General features: G+C 67.4%; 3 protein-coding genes across 3 annotated transcripts in view; 1 reads left to right on the top strand and 2 right to left on the bottom strand.

Annotated features, from left to right (window-relative positions):
• Window positions 1-361: 361 nt before the first annotated feature.
• MNEG_2234 (hypothetical protein) lies at window positions 362-6,164 on the bottom strand (the record flags this gene model as incomplete). Its single annotated transcript, XM_014049295.1, has 13 exons — window positions 362-365; window positions 515-747; window positions 994-1,176; window positions 1,402-1,470; window positions 1,748-1,837; window positions 2,077-2,193; window positions 2,580-2,744; window positions 3,039-3,131; window positions 3,371-3,430; window positions 3,662-3,767; window positions 4,013-4,146; window positions 4,256-5,937; window positions 6,089-6,164. 13 exons carry the CDS (start codon window positions 6,162-6,164, stop codon window positions 362-364), a joined length of 3,012 nt encoding a protein of 1,003 aa, XP_013904749.1.
• A 483-nt stretch (window positions 6,165-6,647) lies between these two features.
• On the top strand, window positions 6,648-10,112 carry MNEG_2233 (peptidylprolyl isomerase D (cyclophilin D); the record flags this gene model as incomplete). Its single annotated transcript, XM_014049294.1, has 11 exons — window positions 6,648-6,849; window positions 7,033-7,205; window positions 7,390-7,558; window positions 7,891-7,943; window positions 8,137-8,234; window positions 8,465-8,532; window positions 8,821-8,879; window positions 9,106-9,142; window positions 9,336-9,495; window positions 9,706-9,757; window positions 9,978-10,112. The coding sequence occupies 11 exons, from the start codon at window positions 6,648-6,650 to the stop codon at window positions 10,110-10,112; spliced, it is 1,206 nt and encodes a 401-aa protein (XP_013904748.1).
• A 173-nt stretch (window positions 10,113-10,285) lies between these two features.
• MNEG_2232 (hypothetical protein) overlaps window positions 10,286-15,752 on the bottom strand; it is a gene marked incomplete at both ends in the record, with an annotated part of 9,245 nt that continues 3,778 nt past the window's right edge. The window contains 5 exons of the mRNA XM_014049293.1: window positions 10,286-10,381; window positions 10,835-12,391; window positions 12,602-14,936; window positions 15,203-15,327; window positions 15,567-15,715. Of these exons, the coding sequence (XP_013904747.1) occupies window positions 10,286-10,381; window positions 10,835-12,391; window positions 12,602-14,936; window positions 15,203-15,327; window positions 15,567-15,715 (4,262 nt within the window). The remainder of the gene's footprint in view (window positions 10,382-10,834; window positions 12,392-12,601; window positions 14,937-15,202; window positions 15,328-15,566; window positions 15,716-15,752) is intronic.

Genomic DNA, 15,752 nt, shown 5'->3' with positions numbered 1-15,752 from the left:
GCCCCGCGCGGCGCCCACGCGGCCGGCGCGCCCCGCGCTCGCGCCGCCGGTGAGCGGCGTGCACGGCGCGGACGCGCTGCGCGGCTGTAGGAGGTGGTCCCCCAGGAGCTGCTGCAGCTGGGGGTGCGGCAGGCCCGCGGCCGCAGATGCAAAACACCCACGCGCGTCCAGCGAGCGGCGGGCCGCGTCAAGCGCCGCCGGCCCCTGGTCGCGGGCCACGGAGAGCTGCAGGGCGCGCGAGGCCGCGATGCGGTCCGAGGAGAGCGCGGCCCTCTCCTGGGCGATGGCGAGGCGCTCCCTGCGGAGGTCGGGTCGGCCCGGGCGGCGCAAAAGCAGGATTGTCGTGCACGGGTAACACCAGCTAGCTGCTTGGGTCGCGCACACCACACAGCGGTGCAGGACGCGTGCTGCTAGCAAGAGCCGGCCGGCGCACGGCGCGCAAAAGGTATTGTTTCCAGGTCTTTCTTCAGACGCCGCCTGGTGCGACGGCGCCGCGTGCGGCGGCCGCCCCCACCTGTCGAGCAGCGCCCGCGCCGCCGCGACCGCCTCCGCCCGCTCCTCCGCCGCCGCCCGCGCCGCCGCCACCGCCGCGGCGTCGGCCGCGAGGCCGCCCCTGTGCGCCTCAATCTCCTGGCGGGCCGACCGCACCTCGACGCGCGCGCGGTCGAAGTCCGAGGTTAGGGCCCTGAGGCGCTCCCCCCACTCCAGCAGCTGCTCCTTCTCCTCCTCGTGCTTGGCGCGCGCGTCCTGTGGTGGGTGTTGTTATTTCTTTAAATTGAACACCAATACAGTAGAAATTGCAGTTTCTTGATTGTGAAACTCGTCCCTTAAACGTGTCGGCGGTCTGTACCTTGGAAGCACCATTGTTTAAATTGCAATCTGACCTTTGACCGACGCAGCGATGAGCGGAGGGGTGGGCCGAAAGGCCGCAGCTCGAGCCGCAACGCCCCCACCGCCCGTGCGCACCCCCCCCCCAACCGCACGGCCGCCCACCTTGAGCGCCCGCCACGCGGCCGCGACCTCCTCCCGCTCCTTTTGCGCCCCCTCCCTGGCCGCCGCAGCGCGCCCCTCCTCCTCGCGCGCCTGCCGCAGTGCAGCGGACGCCGCGGCCTCGTAGTCGGCAACGCGGCCCTTCAAATCCAGCAGGTGGGAGCGCGCCTCCTCCGCGGCGCGGGCCTGGTTTCCATGGCGCAATTGGATTCGTTCGAGCAAGCGTGCTTCTCCCGCCGCCAAGCTGACACGCTGATCGCTACAACGTGCCACATGCAACCATGATACACAAGCAAGGCAGATGACAGAAGCAACTGCTTGCATGAAAACTGCGGAAGCATATCAATCCCAAGCGATGGGGATTGGGTGCAGCTTTTGCCAAGAAGCTGCCCGGCTCGCATGTCGCCTCACCGCGGCGGCATTCTCCTCCGCCAGCCGCCGGCGCTCGGCCGCCACCTCAGACAGGAACGCCTCGCGCTCCTGAGGTCGCAACCACACCGGGGGGCGGCACGAGCGCGCTGATGTCAGCACGTTTGGGCTGTGTGCGCCGTGCCGTGCTGTATATGCATGTGCAGCTGTTTGCATCGGTGAGCGCCCCCAGGGGTGACCAGCTGTGCTGGCAGCAGCAAGCCTCACAAATCCAGTGTGCATATGGTAGCAGTGCGTTTGCCGCTGTACCATGTCCCGCAAGTCCATGCCCCCTACTCCAGAGCGCTGCGCCCGCGCCCCTGCCCCCCCTAAACCCTGAAGCCCTCACCCTGGATCTTTGCGCCCGCGCCTCCTCCAGCGCCTTGCGCTCCTCCACCGCGCTGGCACGCATCTCCTCGCGCTCCGCCAGGATGGCAGACTGAGGGGTCAAAGTGTGGGCAGACGGTTGACCCGGTCAACACAGGGAAATGGATCGCATCACAACATGCACCTCAGGCGCTGCTGCGGGCTGGTCGCTGATAGTCAGCAACAGATGAAGCCGCGCTGTTCCGTTTTGAAGCGCTGGAACAAACCCACGACCTCAGACCGTGCAGGGCAGCAACAGCGCGTTGAACCGCAGGCTGCCGCTGTGGGCGCGCTCCTCCAACCCCGTCAGACCTGCAGCGCCTCCAGCCGCGCCGTGTCGCGCGCCACCCTCAGGCCTTGCGCGCCCAGCGCCTCCCGGTCGTTGGCGGCGCGCGACTCCAGGGCCGCGGCGAGCCGCGCGAGCTCGGCCTGGCGCGCGGGTGTTGTGGGGGACGAGCAGCTTTGCATGAGAGCCGTTGCATGTATACTATGAGAAAGTGCCTGTGAATGCCAGGTGCCGCGGCCGATCGGGTGCAGGATTGTTGCACCACTGATTCCACCACCTGCAGGAGGTCCAATCAGGGCCCTAAAACCACTGGCGTGCCGCGACGAACACAAGAGAGGGTGGCCGGGTGTCACGCAGCATGCAGAAACCAGGATGCTGCGCAACACTAGCAGCAACAGCGGCGGCGGCGGCAGCAGCAGCACCAGCAGCAGCAGCAGCAGCAGCATCAGCAACATCAGCAGCAGCAGCAGCAGCAGCAGCAGCAGCAGCAAGGGTCAGCAACCTGCGCCCCCCAAAACAGACCCCTGACCTTCAACTCCTCCAGCTGCCTCTCCCGCGCCGCCACCGCCCCCTCCCGCTCCCCCAGCGCCCTCAACCGCTGCTCCAGCGCCGCGCCGTGCTGCGCGCTGCCGCGCTCCAGCGCTGCGAGAGCACGCGCCTCGCGCTCCCCGTTGGCGTTGGCCGCCTGGCGCACCTGCGGGGCACATGCGGCGCGGCGCCACGTGCGCGCGTCACACGCCATCACCTTGTTTCTTTCGTTCAGACATTCGAGCGCTGGCTGCATCACAAGGTTGCAATGCACTTGTCTTATTCGTGTGTGTGTGCAAACGTTAGCTGCAACCCGGCGTGTGCAGCAGAAAACACATTGGACAGGGCAAGCATGTACGGTAGGGATGCTGCCATGACACACTGTACGCCTGCGGCAGAGTATTCACATGCGTACATTTCTCCCTGTATACTCAATCGAACAAGGCAAGGCCCAGCCCACCTGCTCCGCCAGCCCCGCCAGATCCTCGGCCCGCAGCCGCTGCGCCGCCAGGCTCTCGCGCTCGGCCGCCAGCGCCGCCGCCTGCGCCTTGACCTGCGTGGTGCGCCGCGGATGCGCGTGGTGCGCAGCGGGGGGTGCCGGAAGGCCGGCGTGTCGCAATCCCACGCAATAACCTAAGCCACCTGGTGGACCAAGACGTGTGCATGCTACAGCACGGCTGGACGCGCCAGGGCGTCTGCGTGACCCCACGCCTTCCCACCTGAAGCAACTGTGCGTGAACAACTAAACTGCGGGATTTCTCAAGAGGTGAAAGCCCTATTGGGACGGCCTACCTGCGCCACCGCCACGTCGCGCTCCAGCAGAGCCTCCCTCCGCGCCCGCTGGGCGGCCGCCTGCGCCACGCGCACGGCAGGGAGCCCGGGAGGCGCGCGGCGCGCTCAGCCTCGGACGGCGAGCGCACGCGCGCACTCTCAAGGCCCTGCGCACTGCTTTCATCGAGCCGTGCCCATTATTTCTCGACTGCTAATGTTCAACTGACGGCAAATGTCCTGCAAGGATGCAAGCATCCGGCCGGTTCCGCTGTGTGGTTGCAGCCTGCCGGGCGGCGCCCCTGGGGACCGCACCTCGACCTCCCTAGCGCTGGCGTCCGCCGCCCTGAGCAACGCGTCCTCCGCCGCGCGCCGCTGCGCCTCGGCGTCGGCCTTCAGGCGCGCCACCTCCCCTTGGTGCCTGCGAGCCGGGGGCCGGGGAGCCGAGTGCGACTGGTGAAAACACCAGCGGGCACAAACGTGCTTATTTATAAGGCTGAGATGCTGCCAATCCTGAATATTTTGACACCAATTATCGCGTCATCCTCGTCCCTGCAAGCCCAAGCTATGAGCGCGGCGTGCATCCCAGCGCAGCTTTTCAGCCCGAGCGCGGAGCCAGCGCGGCAAAGGTTGCCCCGTCGCTCCGCCCGGCCCCCTGACGCTCACGCCGCCTCGCGCTCCTCCAGCATTCGCCGCGCACGCGCCTCTGCGGCCCGCAGCTGCTCCATCTCTCGCCGCAGCGCGGCCGCCTCGCCGATTGCCACGGCCTGCGCCTCCACAGACGCCAGGGACTGCATGGCCTGCGACGGGGTGGGGGTGCGTGGGATGTAGTGCAAATCTTGCGTCGGGAAGCAGTGGAGTAATCATGCAGCTGGGTAAGACCATCCGAGTCAGCGGAGCCTCGCCTACCTGGGAAGAAGGGAACTGCATGGTGGTGCTGCTGTTTGCCTGCTGCTGTTCTTGCTGCCGCTGTTGCTGCTGCTGCTGCTGCTGCTGCTGCTGCTGCTGTTGCTGCTGCTGCTGCTGCTGTAGCTGCTGTAGCTGCTGTGGCTGCTGCTGCTGCGGCTGCTGTGGCTGCTGCGGCTGCTGCTGTGGCTGCTGCTGCTGCTGCTGCCATTGCCGGCTGCGCATGGTTTCATCACCAGCACTTGCCTTGCCCGCCTGCTGCCGCTCCACCGCCGACCCACCTGCCTGCGCAGCCGCGGGCCCAGCCAACCCGCCGCCCGCCGGCAGAGGTGCAAGCCGCGTGATGATGCTTGGCGCCCCTGAAGACAGCTGCTGCTGCTGCTGTTGCTGCTGCTGCTGCAACGGCCGCTTCGAGCTGCTACTCGCACTGCTTCCGCTGCCTTCCTGAATACCAAGGTCAGCCAATGTCCTGGCCAACACGCCCCCAAAGCCGCCGCCACCGCTGCCGGAGGCGCCGCCCGGCGCGGGCCCGTCCGCATGGGCCAGCTGCGGCTGCTGCTGCGGCTGCTGCGCCGGCGGCTGCTGCGGCGACCCTAAGAGGCCGGCCAGCGCAGCCATGCCCGCGGCGGCGGAAGCTGCAGGCGTCTCGGCTCCTCCTGTGATCCGCCGCAGCAGGCCCGAAGGGTCAACCGCAGCCGCGCTGCCGCCGACAACGCCCGCCGACTGCGGCCGGCCGGGCGCTTGGAGCCCGTAAGACGCTTGTGGCTGAGCCGCGGGTGAGGTTGCTGGGCGGGCCGGCTGCTGCTGCTGCTGCTGCTGCTGCTGCTGCTGCTCGAAATGCACCCGCCTCGCAAGCCCTGCAGCCATAGCCGCCGCCGCCCGCCGCTTCTCGTCGTCCTCTGGCTGGGGGCCAACTCCCACGCTGCTGCTGCCGCCGCCGCCGCCGCTGCTGCCACTCTGCATGAAGGACGGCACGTAGCTGCCCCCTCCGGCCCCTGCATCGCTCCCTGGGCTGCCTGGAGACGTTGATTCTGCGCCCGAGCGCTGCTGCTCGACGCCTGCGCCAGCCGCGCCCGCTTTGCCGCCCCCAGAGGCGCCCAACCCGGGCAGCAGTTCGTGCAGGTCCCAGCTACTGCTGCCCGCCCTGGCCGCGCCGCCGCTCTCGTGCGCGGCGCTTCCAGCTGAGGCCGCTGGCTGCGGCTGTGACTGAGCGGCGGCGGGCGCGGCGGCGGGCGCGGCGGCGGGCGCGGCCCCGGTGTCGGCGCGCCTGCGGCCCGCGACCGGCGCTTGGGGCGCGCCGGCCGAGACAGATGCAGGCGAGGACGACGGACGGATGGTCGCCAACGGCGCTTGCTGCAGCGGCGGCTGCTGCGGCGGCGCGCGCGCCGGAGGGACCTCTGGTGGCGCTGCGCCGGCTGCCGCGCCTCGGCCAGAGTCCGCGTGCAAGGTCTCGGCGCGCTCTCCCCGCTGGGTCTGGGGCGCGCCTTTGGATGGCGGCGCCGCCGCCGGCCCCACTGCTGGGAATGCCAGGTCTTCCTCCTGCCTCAGGAAGTCCATGAGGGTGCCGACTGCGTCAGTCGTCGCCTTGCGGCTGCTCGTCGCCGGCCGCGGCGGTAAAGCGCTGGTGGAGGCGGAGGCGGGAGTGCTGGACAGCATAGACGCCGCCGAGGCCGCCGTGGAGGCCCCTGGATAGCGTGTGATGCACCACAGCGCGTGAATGGGTCTGGAGGGCGTGCGTGGTGGGGGTGTCAGATGCCGCAGGCACGGCACCCGCCCGATACGGTGCAGCAATGCGCAATGAGCCCGCGCTCGAACCCAGCTGCCTGCCGCACGCACCTGACGGCGAGCGCCTCAGCGTCTGCACGCCTGGAGGAGCTAGCCCCGCTAAAAATTCATCGTCCTCGGGGTCCATATCGGTGTTTTTTGTTATTTGATGTGCCCTTGAACTCCTTCACCAGGTTTGACGATGCAGCAGAGAGGTGAACAAACAAACTTTGCAAAAAGGTAATCGGCCGTGAAAGCGGTCGGAACCTGCTCTACGCGCAAAACACAAAGTCGATGTTTGACCGCGGGTGTGTGCAGCGGTGACACAGGGGCGATCAGGCGCGACTGGAGGTTCATTATGCAGACATTCTGGGGACTTATAACTAAACAAAGTAAATTCTGCAGCCCCTTAGGCAACAACAGAGCTGTCCCATTGATCTGAAGCCTCGCTTGCTCTAATACATGAATGTCAAATAAAGCACTGTTGATGTAACAGTATAAATTATTCTTCTGCATGGGTACCGCGTCCGTTGGGCGCGCTTGGCTTGCGGCGCAGAGACGAGACGCCACGCGCTGAGCAGCAGTACCAGCCCGCGCGCGGCGGTTGCCGCCCCGCCCGGCGCGGCGCGCCATGGCGGCCCTCTCAGGCGTCAACGGCTCCAGCCCCGCCCCACGGGGCCTCTTGCGGCGCGGCAGGGCGGCTTGGGCGGCGGCTGACGCGTCCCTGGTGGTCATCTTTGCAGTTGCATTCCTGTCGTCCCTCAGCGGCTTCATGTGGGGCTCTGCCCTCGGCCTCCACTCGCAGCTGCACGCCCCGGCAGTCGACGAGCTCGGTGAGCTGCCGCCAGCTGCGCGGCGATACCCCGGCCGCATGCGCTGCGCCGCACCCCTGCCACCGCGCCCACGCCCATGCACACGCGCCCCAGCTCACCTGCACGCACGCATGGCGAGCTGCGCCCGCGAGGCTGCTCTCTTCCCCCCCAAAAAACAACCGGCCCCGCCGCGCCCGCGCGCAGGCCTGCGGCACAAGGACACCAGCATCACTGAGGCCCTCGAAGACCGGGCGCTGCGGCAGGCGGCGCTGCGGGAGGCCCAGGAGGGCCTCGGCCCGGAGGACCCCTGCCACACTGAGGAACACGCCGAATTCGGCGGCGATTTCGTCGTCAAGTGGGGCGAGGGGCACCTGAAGGTGAGCAATAATAGTAACAGGTGACACACACAAATCGGGGCCATCGCGGCGCGGCGCCCAGGGTGGCGGCAGGGACGGAGAGCGGCAGGGAGCCACTGGGGTCGAGTAGCGTGCTGGCTCAGCGATATGGGCCCGACACGCGCCGCGCTGCGGCTCAATTCGTGGTCGCCGCCGCTGGCCGCAGGACACCGCCGCAGAGTGCTGCGCCGCGTGCTCGAACTACATGAAGTGCAACGTCTGGGTGTGGTGCGCCGACCCCGGCGGCTGCGAGGACGGGCGTAAGCACAAGGAGTGCTGGCTGAAGCAGCAGAAGAGCTTCAATCCGGCGCACATCACCGGTATCCGGGGGCCAAGTGCGTTTCCTGTGGGGGAGGGATGGCAGGATGACTGGGCCCTGGCAGGGGAATGCAAGCGTGGGGGGATGGCGGGGTGGTCCCGGCAGCAGTTGTGTGCATCCGGTCGCTGTCGCAGCAGAGGATGGCTCGCCTGGTGAGCAAGCAGCACCGACCCATGGACCCTGATTCGCTGCGCCAACGTCCCGTAGTCCTCAATATATCCCTCTTCTGTCTCAACCGCCCGTTACATCACATCACATTACACCACACCGCACTGCATTGCATCGCACTTCACTGCATCACAACACAGCACGATAATTTACGCCCCCCCATCACGCCACAATCCCAAGGCGTGAAGTGGACCAGCGGCGCGCGATTCACGAATGAGGAGGCGCTGCGCCAGGTGGGCACACAATCATGGGCGGCCACCTGCGTAGTCACCAGCCCCCCAATGCTGCAGCATGTTTCCCAAGCCCGAGCCTCGTGTGGGGTCGCACTGCACGCCCTCATCTGGCAAAAATGCGGGTTGCCGTTCACGTGGAGCCTCCGCAAAGTGCGATCTGCTCAAATACAACTTGGGTAATTGCCCCGTGCAGGTGGCCGCCGATTATGAGCGCCGGCTGAGGTTGCGGGCCAACGCCAGCCTGCCCCTGGTATACCTGGATGTGGGAATCAAGGGCAAATACGTTGGCAGGTGAGCGGGTGCAGGTGGCCTCGGGTGCACGCTTGGGGTCGTCAATCTCGGGGCTGGCGGCTGCTGTTGACGCGTCTGCTGCATGCTGAGCGGCTTGCTTGCGATGGCAATAGCGCGTCTTTTCGGCTTGTCACTGCGGCTACGCCCGCGCACGCTGCATACTTGGGGCGGCTTCAGCGTTGCATCACTGCGGCACACGTGCGTGCGTGGCCCACCTACGCTGGCGACAGGATCGAGATTGTCCTCTTCACCCACATATCGCCGCGGGCCGCCGAGAACTACCGGCAGCTCTGCACGGGTGGGTGGGTGGGTGGGTTGGTGGGTCGGTGGGTAAGTGGGATGGGGGTGTAATTGCTAAGGTGTGGGTGGGAGGAGTGCAAGTGCTGAGGTGTGGGTGTCAGGGGACCAGAAAAGCGGGGCATGTGGCTGGCTGCTGCCCGCCACCTGGTCAGGCCGCCGATCGCAGTTTGCAGACGCTGGAGCAGAGTGCAGGCAACGTCCAACCCTCACAGCTCTCCGCTTGTTCGGCTGAGCCCCGCTGATGTGTACCGAAACCCTCCCGCCCTGGGATGCCCTCTGCCCCCAGGGGAGCACGGCATTGCAAAACCTGGCCACGAGGGTGCTGGGCGTCCCTACCATTTCAAGGTGCGCTGCGGCGGAATCGCCGAGCTAGAGACTGCACGCGCCATGCTTGTGGGCTGTCCCTCAGAATACCCTGGTCGGCTGATGCTGCAGCCTGCCCTCGAACCTGCGAATCTAAATTGTGAGCTTATTCGGAGGCACTCAAACGCACAGATTTACACACAGCGCTTCGCTCGCCTTCAGAGCGCCTTGTTTCAACCCACCCACTCACCAACCCCAACTACTTCAGGGCCGGCCCTTCTATCGCATAATTGACGGGTTCATAGGTGTGCGGCGGGGACCTTCAGCGCGGCTCAATCCACCCAAGGCCTGTGGCTGCATTTGGACGGTCTGGCAGCCAACATTCAATGCAAGCAACAGCTCGATTTGCTGGCACTCTCACAGGACCCCGCTTTGACTGTTGACCCGATGCCTCACTTTGTGTGCACGCCATCACCCCTGCAATTCCATTCTGCGCAGACCAGAGTGGTGTTGACGTGGACTCTGTGTTTGGAGGTGAATTTAAGGACGACGCGGCCGGCCTGAGGCTGAAGCACGACAGAATAGGCCTGTTGTCAATGGCCAACGCGGGGCCCAACACCAACACGGCCCACTTCTCAATCATGCTGGGACCTGCCAGGTGCGGCTTTTGCTTTGCTGGGGCGTGACAAAAGCGCCGGGTGGATCAACAGCAATTGTGGCTGCTGATGCTGTACTGGTGCTGGTCCGGGGATATAGTAGGATCGTGTACGCCAGCTGCACTCCAGATGATGCATGCCGCTGCTCATATACATCAATTCAGCCCTTCCTGCCTCCTCCTTCGTCAATTGCTCATGTTCTTGCCTCACAGCCACTTGGACGGGTCCTACACCATCTTTGGAGAAGTGGTGACCGGCCTGAAGGTGACCACCTCACTGTGCAAGCATGGGGCTGCATGGCAGCACTGTGTCACACGTGCGGCAATTGATGTGTTGGCTTTTGGTTTTTAACCCAGGTTTCGTTGTCATCAATCCCACTGTTAAGGTATAAATGCTGCCAGGGCTCCCCTCCGTTGCGCAAGCTGGCACCTCCTCTCGAACCTCGCCAACCCCTTCCGTTGGCGGCTGTTTTGGGTCACAACAGGTGGTCAAGGCGGTCAACGCGCTGGCCAAGGGCAAGCCCGACAACACCGCCAACGCCGACGACGGCGCGTTCATCATAGACAGCGGCCAGCTGCGGCGGGGCGCGCCTGTCACACAGGAGATGCTGGCTGCATGAAACGTGCACGCCAAACCCGGCGCGGCTCGGCGGTCAAATTGCAAACCACCAAGCAGCTGCCAAGGCCCCTTGCAAACCGCTCGTCTTCGTGGAGTCTTTGTGCACTCCATATCGCAGCTGTGTACCTGCAGCCTCCTGTTTCTGGCATCCTTCATTGGCTGAATGCTACGCTGTCAAGTTGTGGCCCCCATGTTAGCCTGGTTCTTGATGTGTCCTGACTCGTGCTGCCCTGCATTCCCCAGAGAGTGTGCCCCTGCACTACTGAGGACCTGGCATCCCACAAAATATGCAAGTGTGCAAGACAGGTAATGTAAATGCAGGATCTTACTACTACTCAACTCCTCCATGTACAACAAACAACTCATCCTAGTACAAATCATCAGCTTGGCGGGTCACTAAACACTGGCTTGCCTTTGTATCCAACTCCAGCAGCGCGCTCAGCACAGAGCAAAGCGTGAGGCCCACTCGACAACCCCCAACGCATCAGAACCGGCAGTGTGCTGCTCGTGGCAGTAGCTGCGACGGCTACATACACGTGATGCATTACGTGCGTGGCACGGGGCAGCAAGGTTGCGTGTGCTGTTGCTGAGGCACACGTCAGAAGGAGCCGTACCGCACATGCGCAAAACCAGTGTAGCCCTCGGATTCGCTGCTAGAATCCAGCCAAAGTCGTTGAGGCTCCTGCGGTATGGCCAGGGGGTTGCTTCCCGCGCAGCGGCCACCTTGGCGGCTGCTGCATCGCTGCCCGCAATCTCGTCACGCCACCCGCGGCACACCGCAGCAGCCCGCGCAAGCTCGGCCCCGCCCAGCGCCGCGTTCACGAATGCGGCGCGCAGCGCCTCGCCGACGCCCGCCTGCGCCTGCTCCTCCACCGCGCGCGTGCGCGCGTCGGCGGGGCCGCCACGCGCCCAGCCCTTGGCGTATGTCTGAGCGAAGCTGCCGGAGGGGCGGTAGCCGGGCAGGGCGCCGGCGGCCGAGGGGCGTATGCAGTTCAAGATCAGTCCGCGCAGCAGCGGCAGCCCCCTGCTGGCGGCGCCCTCGTAGCGGCTGATGGAAGAGCCCCAAAAGCCCCTTGTCCACCCTGGCGACCTGAACGTTCCCACGTCAAAGGGGTCGTCCCCTTTGCTGTCGCTGCCGCCGCCGCCCGCGCCGCCGCCTTCCATGCGCTGCAGCGCGTACGCCAGCGCCGCGCGGAACGCGGGGCTGCCATGCAGCTGCTCGCGTCGCTGCCTGTCCTCATCCCCCTGCTCCAAAATCTGTGGCTGCACTGGCTCTGCCAGAAATCCTGCCCCGGCCACGGTGGCGCTCTCACCGCTGCGCCTGTCCTCGTCACCGCGTCCGCTCTCCCCTGCGCTGGCGCCCTCCCCGCCGCGCCTCGCCTCTTCGCCGCGGCCGCCCTTCGAGAGCGGTGATGAGTCATCGCTGAGTGTTAGGGCAGCCAGCAGGCCTGACAGCTCGCGCTCCGCTGTGGGCCTGTCCTCCACGTGCTGGCCGCCCGCCAGCTCAGCAAGCAGAACCCGCAGCCGCGGCGGCGGCGCCGCCGCCGCCGGCCCGCCATCGCCGCCGCAGCCGCCCTGCTGAGCGCTGCGGACGGCGCACCGCAGCTCGCGCCGGGCGCGGTCGTAGGCGGTCAGCATGGCGTCCAGCATTCCCGTCAGCTCCTCGTGGAAGTGTGGCGGCAGCCGGGGCCCGCACTGCTGGTCGGCCCACCCCTCATCCCCACTGCCGCTGTCACTGCCCCCGGCCCTGCAAGGCGCGGCCGAACCCGCCGGGCCCCCCGCCCCCATGAGCCGCGCGGCGAGCGCCGCGGGCGACCGCACGCCGACGTTGCGGACGGCGTCCCAAAAGGTGAGCGGGTGCAGCAGGCGGCCGGCCCGCGCGGCGGCCTTGTAGCCCTCAAACACGAGCTTGGCGCGCCGCCCGCTCAATGCCTCCTGTAGCACCCACCCCTCTGAGTCAGCGTAGCCCGCCGCGCCCCTGGTGCCGCCGCCGCCGCCGCCGCCACCGCCGCCGCCCAGCCAGGCTTGCAGCTCGGCCCAGCGCCCCTCGACGCGTGGCGCAGCCATGACGCCCAGGCGGCGCGCGAGCGCCTGCAGCGGAGCGCCGCCGGGGACCTCTCGGCCGGCTGGGTCTGTGGCGGCCAGGAGCACCAGCCCCTCAAAGTCGTAGGCGACCACGTGGGTGTTGTTCCGGTAGACTGCCTCAAGCATGTAGGTCCAGCCGGGCTCAAAGGCGCCGGCGGGCGCGTTGGCGCGCAGCCAGTCCCGCGCCCACAGCGCCTACATGGCGAGTGAAGAAATTTGGGGATGGGTTGAAATCGTGGGGTTTGGCTAGCGACAGCACTTCTGGCATCTGTCGCAATCTCAATGGGAAACGCCGGGCGCAGTAGCTGAGAGCTGACAAATGCGCCCCAGATAGTCACCCACGCCCCTGCCCCTCATCAACAGCGCCTGACCCACGACTCTCCCGCACTCGGCACTCATGCCCACCTGCTCCGAATCCATGCGCCGCCGCGTGCAGGCGTGCACCTGGCCGCCCCAAAGGAAGGCCACAGCCAGGGAGCCATCAACCTTGAGGCTCGCGCTCGCGGCGGCGTCGTCCCGGCCCCAGCCGCCACCCGCGCCGCACGCCCTGCCGTCGACGTCGCCGAAGCGCACAAACGGCGCCGCGACGACGGCGCGCGTGGCGGGGTGCAGCACCAGGCCGCGGCAGACCGCTGCAACAGGGGCGCCGCCTATCGTGCGGACGCCCTCGCTTGGGCTACCGTCGGCACTCTTGCTGTCGGCTCCCTGCTGGCTGTCGGCGCCCTGGTTGTCGTCGCGGATAAGGTAGCTGAAGACGTGGAGGCCTGTCGCCGCATCCACCGTTTCTTCCACCCGCCCGGCCGCGACCTCGGCAGCCACCGCCGCGGCCAGCTCCTCAAACGGCACCGCCCGCGCCGGGTGCACCATGGCGCTGGGAGCCGCCGTCAGCTGCTGGTCAGCAGGCGGCTGCTGCTGCTGCTGCTGCTGCTGCTGTTGCTTCTGCTGGGCCTGCGCCCGCTGCCCCTCGGCTTCCTCAATCGCGGCCGCGAGTTGATCCAGGTCGAAGCACGTGGCTGGGCTCTCCTTCTCCATCCGCGTCACAACTGCTGCCGCGCTGCCGCGTTGCCTGTCCCACCGCACGCAGGTCGGCACCCATAGGGTGCGGCGTGGGGCCGCGGCCGCCAGCCCTCGCCGCGCCGCCCTCGAGCCGGCTGGTGGCCCAGGCGGGGACACCGCCACGCGCACGAACTCATAAACGAGGGCGCGCGGCAGCAGCTTGAAGGCGTCTTCAGCGACGCGTGCCTTGGCTGTAGCTTCTGACATCGACGCTTGGGCTGGCATGAAGGAGGCCCGGCGCCCAGAGCGGCGCGGAATCGGCTTCGGGTCGTACAGCGTCCGTGAAAGCTTGACCAGCGCCGCAGACGCCTGGGCGCTGCCGGCGCACAGCCAATCGATCACAGCAGCGGCGCCCGCTGTGCCCTCGCGCATGATATGCCGCACCAGGTCTGCCCCTGTGAGCTCCGCGCCCGCGCGGGCCGACGGCTGCCACCTCAGCATCAGCTCGGCCATGCCCAGCACGTACGGGCAGGCGGCTGGCGTGAACACCAGGCCGTCGGAGGGGTAGGGGCACGTGTCTGCGGTGGCCTGCAGTTGGCGGATCGTGGCCGCGGTCACCTCGTGATGCTGCTTGCGCAGCAGCAGCACGGGGCCGCCGCCGTCTGCCGCCAGCTGCTTCGAGGCCAGGCCCGGCCAGCTCAGCCAGCAGTCATGCGGCCGCCCGTTCGGCCCCGTTGGAGCCGCAGCGGCCGCATCAGGGCCCTTGTAGCACGCCGCCGCTGCCGCTGCCGCCCGCAGCTGTGCGTTAGCTTCCGCTTCGACGAGTCCCAGCTGCTCCAGCACCGCCAGCCGCTCGGCCAGGGGCTGCGACCAGAGGCGGGGCGCCGGCGTGCCGTCGCCGAGGCTGAGGGCGTCAAACGCAAGGAAGAAGCCGCGGCGGGCGCTGGGCGGGCCGGACCACAGCAGCTCGCCGTCAAGGATCGTGCCGGGCGGCAGCTCCAGGCTTTCGCAGCCGCCGCTGCCGCTGCCGCTGCCGCTGCCGCTGCCGCTGCCGCTGCCGCTGCCGCTGCCGCTGCCGCTGCCGCTGCCGCTGCCGCTGCCGCTGCCGCTGCCGCTGCTGCTGCTGGCCCCGGGACTGCTGCTGCTGTCACCTGCGCCGTCGTAGCCGCTGCCGCGGCTGGCCGTGTCGCGGCTGCGGCGGCCGAGCACCAGCGGGTGGCGGTAGAGCGTCCCCGCGCGATTGAGCAGGTATACCCCCCCTTCGCCCGCCGCAATCAGCAGGTGCCGCGTGCCGTCCGCCTTGCGGGACACGAGGTAGCGCCCCGGTGCCGCCGCCCACACCGCGTCCGCGGCGCACGCCACCGCGCGGCGTGGCGCAGGCAGGCAGAAAGAGCCATCCGCGAGGCCTCGTAGGCCGCTGCTGGCCGCGGCGGCCTTGAGGGCGGCGCGGCGCTCGGCTGCGTCGGACACTAGGCGCCGCGACGTGACGGGCTTGACAGGCAGTGCAAAGAGCCCCGGCATCAGCGACCCGCCGCGGCAGCCGGCGCGCCACCCGGCGCGCGCCATCCAACCGCCCGCGTCCAGCGGCGAGGGCGGGCTGGTGGCGCCTGGGGGTGGGGCCTGGCCGTAGCCGATTGTGGTCAGTAGTCCAGTGGGGAGCTGCTTGGGGCTGGGTGCGAAGACCTCTGACAGCATGCCAAGGGAGGAGAAGAGCTCGATCAGAGGTGCCGCGTTGGCCTCCCACCTGCGTGTTGCATGGTGGCGTTGGGGGCATCAATGCATCGTGCATCAAGGAGGTGCGTGCCTTTACTCTGAGGCATGTTGCTGTGCTACGCTGGCTGTCATGAGCTGCGCTGCACAAGTGCGTGCGCACTTATCTGTAGGTTGGACAGCCTGATGAGATACGCATGCCTTGTGCCTTGCACCTTGTTGGCACTTGCCAGGAAGCATGACCAAAGAAGACCGTTGAGCGTGGCGCACATGCATGACTTTGGCCGCGAGCGCTCTCACTTTGCTTGGCGCTGCTCCACCAGCCGCTCCTGATCACGCACGGCTGACGTCAGCGCCGACTCCTTGAGCAGCCTCAGGCGGCGCAGTGCGTCCCGCGATACGCCCTCTGGGGTTATGAGCAGCACCTGCGTGAGGGGGCGACGCGTGCCCGCAAGTGCATTTGCAGGGGTTGCAGATGTACATCTGCACCACCTGTACCTTTCTGCAACAAGGGCATCACGCAGCAAGCGGCGACAGGCTGGGCAGCGCAGGCGTAAGAGCCATTGTAGCGGTCAGCGGCGATCTCAACCCTCAACCCTCAATCCTGCGACGGCCGCCGTCAAAGGGTAGCAGGGGGGGACGCCCCACCTCTGCAAAGCCGCACCTGCAGCAGGGGGATGTCGAACTCCCTGAGCAGCTGCAGCAGCTCGTAGCCATCAGACAGCTCTTTCACGTACTCCAGGACAAGTACACGCGACGAGGATGACAGCGCAGCCGCTGCTGCTGCGCCGTCGGGTTTGTCGGCCGGCGCGTCTGGGGAGGCGGCGCATGGCGGGCGCAGCGCCGAGAG

This window comes from Monoraphidium neglectum, assembly GCF_000611645.1.
Source record: "Monoraphidium neglectum strain SAG 48.87 unplaced genomic scaffold scaffold00245, whole genome shotgun sequence".
NCBI lineage: Eukaryota > Viridiplantae > Chlorophyta > Chlorophyceae > Sphaeropleales > Selenastraceae > Monoraphidium > Monoraphidium neglectum.
This window is presented reverse-complemented; position numbering and strand designations above follow the sequence as displayed.